General features: G+C 39.2%; 1 protein-coding gene across 1 annotated transcript; it reads right to left on the bottom strand.

Annotated features, from left to right (window-relative positions):
• Positions 1-392: 392 nt before the first annotated feature.
• Positions 393-1,302, bottom strand: LOC131329214 (uncharacterized). The gene has a single exon (XM_058362298.1). The coding sequence runs from the start codon at positions 1,054-1,056 to the stop codon at positions 475-477; it is 582 nt and encodes a 193-aa protein (XP_058218281.1). The 5' UTR covers positions 1,057-1,302; the 3' UTR covers positions 393-474.
• Positions 1,303-7,669: the final 6,367 nt, after the last annotated feature.

Raw genomic sequence — 7,669 nt, 5'->3', positions numbered from 1 at the left:
TGACATTCCATTCGGCATAAAGGTTGAATCAAAGTAGAATGCCAAAAGTTACCATTTCTATAGTAAGTAGGATTTGAAGCCATGGGTCGTTGGGCATGCTCCGGCGTTCCAAATTAAAATTAATAAGGTGGTTGGATAGTAAAAAAAGGCAGAGCTTATTTTTTTGAACTGAAAATACATAAACCATTGACTTTTATAATTATAATAACAAGATCTAAAACATGTCCGGAGAGTTCTGATTACTAAAATGGGATCGAGCCATCGAGGAGAGACCACAAAATGCCGAACAGTAGGAACATGGGTACAGGATCCCATCCAATGAGAAACAAGATGTAATTTGGTTCCGGCGATTAGGCGAAAATTCAGAACAAACGACAAATCAATAACTCGTGTAATAAAAACTCGGAGAATTATTAATCAAACCCATTTACAGTAATAGTACTATCCTTTCATGGAAACGTTTACCTCAAAATCTCATACAGTAGTAATTGGTTGAAGAACACAACGCTTATTAGGTAACTGAATGTGTTGAAGCTGTAAACTTTCCAATTCACACCCACCGGATCTCCTCTTCCACAGATTTCCGTCGGCGGCGGCCGGTTGTTGCCGCCGTTTGACCACGGGCAACGGCGGATCCAACTCCGCCACGTTCACGGCCACATAACTCTCGCTAAGATCTCTGTAACCCATCTGTCGTTCTGATAATGACCTGCCCACGATCATCTTCTCTGCTGATCTGCCAGTGGTTGTAGTGGCAGTGGGGGTTTTCCCTGAAAAGAGCCTTATGAGCTTGTGGTACTTGATGGGTGTGGCGGCGGCGGTGGCAGCGATGGCGGTGGTGGTGGTGGTTGGGTATCCAGTGACTCGGTTGGATCGGTTGACCTGGCCCATACAGGTGACTTTTGGGGAGGAAGGGTGGCTGGAGGAGGAGGAGGGGTTGGGCGGCCGACGGCGGTGGACGTCTTTGATGGAGGTTCTTGAGCACAGCATTGGCAAGAAAGTAGTTCTTTGATGGAGATGTTGGCGATGCATATGGTTATTGTATCTGTTACCCATTTCTTCTCCTGATCTACTTGTCTGCGTGGTTGTATGCCACAAGGAGAGAGAGAGAGAGAGAGAGAGAGAGAGAGAGAGAGAGAGATGTTGGGGAAGGAGAGTGGAGTATGGGAATTGGGCGTTAATACGGACGGAGAGGGGTTGAGGTTGTCGAGGACTCAAGAAGACGCATCGCTTTGGTGATGTTTTAGAGAGAGAGAGAGAGAGTGATTTTCCAAGGAAACCACCGGAGTACTATAAAAACTACGCCTCGGAAAAATTGGACAAGGTTAAGTTACGGTTGTGTTTTTTTCTGTCAAGGTGTCGTACTACTAGACTCGGGTCTCGAAATATCTATATCTATATCTATAATAAACATTAAAAGAATCAAGGAAAAAAATCGAAATGGTCCTTGTAGTTTAGTATATGTGTCATCTTGATTCCTTCAGTTTGAATTGGCTCGATTTATACTTTATAGTTTTTATTTTGTTCTAACTTGGTCTAGTTGCTAACTGCTGTTAGCCTCCGTTAACCATAGACACAAATGAATCACTTTTTTAGTGAATTACCGAACCCTTTCTTCTATAACCTCGCAGACCTAAAGCCTTTTTCTAAAAAGAAAAACAGAGTCATTTTTTTTTCTAAAAATCGGGTTCTCTGGCCGGTGTTTTTTTTCTCTAAAATACTTGAATTATTCTTCAGATATGCAAGAGATGGTCAAACACACCTAAACTCTATGCTTGGTGAAGACTCTAAGTTTTTTTCTAAATCCCTTTTGTGGCCCGAACATGGCCGGACCTGATTCTCCTTTACACGGAGATATGTAGGTAGCTTGATAAAAGCTCGGTCTCTTTTTAAAATAAAACCCACTTCATTTTCTAAAATTCAAACATTTTTCAAAAATATCCGAACTCTTTTTATAGAACACAAAACTCCTTATTTTTTCTTTCTTTTCAAGAACCACGTCACAATCCATAGGAATCAGATAACTTATTCAGGCCCTAATCCCTCTCACTCCTTTCCCCCGAAGGCGAACGAGACACGTTTCAGTCGAAGGTAAAATCCCGGATGTGACAAATGAATAATGGAAATCGTGAAAAAATGGAGAAGGGAACAATGAGGCTCTGTGTTATGGTTCAGAGATATATTAGGGTAAGAAGAGAATGATAGATTACGATTTTAACCCTAGAAAAGGGGCCCATTTGTGTCTGTGGTTAACGGAGTTTAACGGCAGTTAGTAATTGGACCAAGTTGGAACAAAATAAAAACTACAGAGTATAAATCAAACCAATTCAAACTGCAAAGACCAAGTTGATACAAACACTAAACTACAAAAGACCATTTCTGTGTTTTTTCTCAAGAGTCAACACATGCGGTTCTTCTGCCAAATGTATTCAAGAAGGGGTTGAGGACTGGATTACAAAGTATTAGAGCATTTACACGTAGACTTGACAAAATTCCGGTGAGTTGAGTTGGGTGATGAAAGCACTATTCATATGGTAAATGGTTGTGAACAGGCGAATTTGGCTGCAGGTGTTTTTAGACTTGGAAGCCCCTTCTGCTTGATTGAAAGACATGACAGTTTTTAATTCCACACTCAAACACACACCTATTTACACACCCTTACTCACAATAGAAGTGTAGCCCGCACACATTTCACATCCAGTGTGTGTGGGTCCCACCTCCATTATGAATGGGAGTGTGTAAATAGGTGTGTGTTTAGGTGTGGAGTTAGAATTTTTGTTTTAAAATTTCTAATGAATCGCCTGTAAAATGAAGCTGATCACCTATGAAAGCTCCAAACATCCATAATTCGGATAGCTTCCCAAACGGAGAGTGTATCGTAGCCTTTATCTTTTTCGGTGTCCTACTATCATTTTTATATATCTACGTTCTCATTTGCTTATGATTTTGTATGTATATACTTTTTTTTTTCCATCCTATGCATCCTACGGTCTTACCCCTGTGTATCATTTATATTAGTTAATTATTATTCTAATGAAAAGCAACCACTGCCCATTTGGAGTTGATTAGCCTCGAATTTTATGTCCATTGTCCCACTACTGTAAATATGGGGGTATGTGTAAAATTCTCATTAAATGTATGGCAAATGCATTTGGAAATAAGTTAAGCTTTAAATTATTGTAATGTAATTGGTCAATGCTCAATAACAAACGGGAGAATCCAAAACGTCTTTCTCTCTCTAAAAAAATGGGAGCGCCTCGGACTCGGGGATCCAGCGGCTAAGGCATCACTGTTGGAACTGCAGGGCGCCAAAACGACGTCGTTTTGGCGCCAAAGGGAATGTCACCAAATTAAAGCCAAACTGAGCCAAGTAATAAATCAACCCTAGTGATGAGAAAAAAAATTATGTGTTCCAAATTTCAATCCGTTTGAATCGGTGGAAAAATTTTATTTTTCTAATCATTTTATTATAAAGGGTCATAATTAAATTTTGACTCTAGAGCTCTCGTTGATTAGCCCTAAGAAAGTCGTAGAATCAAATATCTCTTAAGGCTAATCAACGAGAGCCATAGAGTCAAAATTTAATTATGACCATTTAGGATAAAATGATTAGAAAACTAAAATCTTTCCATCGGTTCAAACGGATTGAAATTTGGAACACTTAATTTTTTAACCTCTTTATACGGTTTATATATTAAAAAATATGATTAAAAAATTAAGTGTTCCAAATTTCAATCCGTTTGAACCGGTGGAAAGATTTTAGTTTTTTGATCATTTTATCCTAAATGGTCATAATTAAATTTTGACTCTAGGGCTCTCTTTGATTAGCCCTAAGAGATATTTGATTCTGTGACTTTCTTAGGGCTAATCAACGAGAGCCCTAGAGTCAAAATTTAATTATGACCATTTAGGATAAAATGATAAAAAAACTAAAATCTTTCCACCGGTTCAAACGGATTGAAATTTGGAACACTTAATTTTTTAACCTCTTTACACAGTTTATATATTAAAAAATATGGTTAAAAATTAAGTGTTCCAAATTTCAATCCGTTTGAACCGGTGGAAAGATTTTAGTTTTTTGATCATTTTATCTTAAATGGTCGTAATTAAATTTTGACTCTAGAGCTCTCGTTGATTAGCCCTAAGAGATATTTGATTTTACAACTTTCTTAGGGCTAATCAACGAGAGCTCTAGAGTCAAAATTTAATTATGACCCTTTATAATAAAATGATTAGAAAAATAAAATCTTCCCGCCGATTCAAATGGATTGAAATTTGGAACACTTAATTTTTTAACCATATTTTTTAATATATAAACTGTGTAAAGAGGTTAAAAAATTAAGTATTCCAAATTTCAATCCGTTTGAACCGGTGGAAAGATTTTAGTTTTCTAATCATTTTATCCTAAATGGTCATAATTAAATTTTGACTCTATGGCTCTCGTTGATTAGCCCTAAGAGATATTTGATTCTACGACTTTCTTAGGGCTAATCAACGAGAGCTCTAGAGTCAAAATTTAATTATGACCATTTATAATAAAATGATTAGAAAAATAAAATCTTTCCACCGATTCAAACGGATTGAAATTTGGAACACATAATTTTTTTTCTCACCACTAAGGTTGGTTTATTACTTGGCTCAGTTCGGCTTTAATTTGGTGACATCCCCTTTGGCGCCAAAACGACGTCGTTTTGGCGCCCTGCAGTTCCAGCAGCGAGGCCTTAGCCGCTGGATCCCCGAGTCCGGAGCGCCTCTCTCTAACACTAAAATAGCCGCCACACTTTCTCTTCTCTTTCCCCTCATTCTTCTTTGGGCGGTGGGAGGGGAGGGACTAATACATGCCTTTAGATATGGTTTCTCTTTCCCCTTCTCCACCAAATCACTTGCCGTTCACCGCCGATCTGCTAGCTGCCACACCGCTTCTGGGTTTGAAGCCACGTGGTCGCCGGCTTGGGAGCTTGATCAGTAGGGGGCTAGGCAAGAGAAGGGATGCTCAATAATAGAGGGGAGTGTATTTTTTGATTTATTTCGATTTCGTCCGGTAGTTTGTTGGTCATGTGCTTGGTATTGGTTTTATTTTTTGCGAACCTAATCTCGCTAGGCGAATTTGAAATAGGGCTGCACATACTGTGTTTTGATTGCTCTCTAATAGTTTGTCCGGTCTGTGAACGCCCATTTATTCTCATGGAATTTCTTTCTGTTGTGTAGACTTTCGCCTCAAAAATTGAATACAACTTCTCACATTTGCCACAAAATAACAAACGGAAGGAGACTATTACTAAAGATTGATAGGCACATGACAAGGAACATTTACATTCAAGTCAAATGGGCAGCTGTCTATTAAAAATAGCCACTGAATTGGAATTGCTTAAACTAATGGTTACAAAGAACAGAATCAATTCCTCACCAGAAATCATACGTTACCTATCAATTTTCATCAGGAAATGATAAGAAGAAGAAGAAATGAAATGAAATGAAATTAAGCACAATTGAAGGAGGAGATAGATACGTACAAATAATTGTGAAAAAATAAATAAATTGATAGCAAAAAAAAAGTGGGATCAATTAAGTGACCCCACTTGTCTCTTAGTGGTTTCGCCCTTAATTTTTTTGGGCCCTTCCCAAGCCTTTTTTGATAATCAAAATCGTCCATTGTTTAGAACTTGTTGAAACCATCTACCACGCTAAGAATCATATTTATCACATATTTATTGATATTCTATGTTGAAAAATAAGATAAATAAATATTTAGACACTAAATCAAAACTCATTTTTTGCAACATAAATATGCTTTGAAAACATATCAGCCGTTATCTTATTAACATGATTTTTAGAGTGGTTGATCGTCTCCATCGATTAGTTTTAAAAAATGAACAATTTGATTATTGAAATGAATGTGAAAAGAAAGCCATAAAAGACCTTTGTACAGGACAGGACAGGACCATCCCCTTGCGGGGTGCGGGACTAGAGTCTAGAGAGAGGATCTCATTCAACTTTTTTGGTTTGGAGTTTGTTGGAGACTGTTGACTTTAGTGGAGAGAGGAAGGAACCGACTTTTGGATTCTTCTGCATTTTTTTAAAAATTTTTTATCAGCGATTCTTCAGCATTCGAAATGCATAAAAATATAGAGGTGTATTTAAAATTCATGAAATGCAGGGCAAAAGCATTTGGAATTAAGCAATAGCTTTAAATTACAAGAGATGCTAGAGACACATCACTCTGTATGTGAGAGGAGTGTGACAAAATGATGTGTCACTAGCATTTTGTCTTAATTACTTAACCATGATCACCAGTAATAAATGGACGGGAGGATCGAAACACTTGTTAAAGCTGGATATATATGCACATGACAAGGAACATTTTCATTTTCAAATCAAATGTTAAATTGTCTTTCCAAAATAGCCACTTCACTCATGAATTGGAAGATTAGAAGCTTAAACTAATGGTTTCAAAGAACAAAACTAAATTTCTCACCAGAAATTACACGTTAAATGTCAATTTTCACCAGGAAATTGATACGAAGAGAAGATTTTTTTTTTTTTTTTTTCACGGAAGAAGCAAATTCATTAATCAAGCCATACGGCATCTACAGATAATTGCGAATAGAGAATAGGACATACGGCAAGTACAGATTTCCACCAAAATACAGAGAAACAGAGACACAATACAAAAAAAGATTAAGAGACAAAAGTAATTTCTAGCGCCTATGCAAGAGCCAAACGCTCACTTCTTCACACCGGCAACATGGCCGGCTAACGTGGAGCTAGTACCCAGACACCACCGTCTCGGGATGGCGGAGCTCCGAATCAAAGATAACATTAAACCTGTGGAAATCAGTCACCCGATCTGGAAAAACCAGATCAGAACAAAACCACCCGGGAAGACCCACCGGGACAAAAAACCGGACCAACATCCGGACAGAAACCGGCCTCATCATCCGGACATAACCAGACAAGAGTCCGGACAAAACAAAAACGAAACACAAAATCAAAACCCTAACCTGCCGAAACACTCAAAACAACCACCGCATCACCGCTGCTACAACCACCACACCAACCACAGGAATCACGACAGCCCCTTCTGCCGCCATGCCCAATCCCAACACACCATATCCACTCACAGCATCGCCACCAACAACCCAGCAAAATCGCACCATCCACCACCCGAAACGGCCAAAGCGCCGCTAAGCAAGAGACCGGCTATCTCCAACAAGGTAGAAAGGCGGTTCACAACGGGATCCAGAAAGCCGGCGGAACAGGATACACCCAGCAGAGTATCCGGCGGGATCTTACCGGAGGGGGGAGGGGGTGGAAATGAGGAAGGTGGAGGGAAGGGGAAAAGGGAGGGGGGAACAACAGCCCACAGAGGAGAGGAGCGGCGGCAAGGGAAGGGGAGAAGAAAAATGAAGACAAAAAGAGGCGCCCGGGGGAGGAGGCAGCGCCTTCCCCCCAAGCAAGCAAACAACGGCGGCTAGGGTTTCTCTAGAAAAAGTTTAGAGAGAGAAAGAAGAGAGAAGGGAGGGTTTATTACGAAGAGAAGATCAACTAGCTATATATTCCTTGTCTGACTCATAAATGTTGGCTTCAATTCGAAACTAGGGATGACTAACAGTGCAATTTGGTTCGAGTTTTGACAATTCCAAAACTAAAAAGCAAAATTTATGACTGA

This window comes from Rhododendron vialii, chromosome 6a, assembly GCF_030253575.1.
Source record: "Rhododendron vialii isolate Sample 1 chromosome 6a, ASM3025357v1".
Lineage (NCBI taxonomy): Eukaryota > Viridiplantae > Streptophyta > Magnoliopsida > Ericales > Ericaceae > Rhododendron > Rhododendron vialii.
Note: the sequence above shows the minus strand (reverse complement) of the source record. Positions and strands in the feature narration are given on the sequence as shown.

Bases quoted from the DNA above. Each gene is read 5' to 3' on its own strand.
- LOC131329214 (XM_058362298.1), bottom strand. From the start codon at position 1,056: ATGGGTAACAGATACAATAACCATATGCATCGCCAACATCTCCATCAA.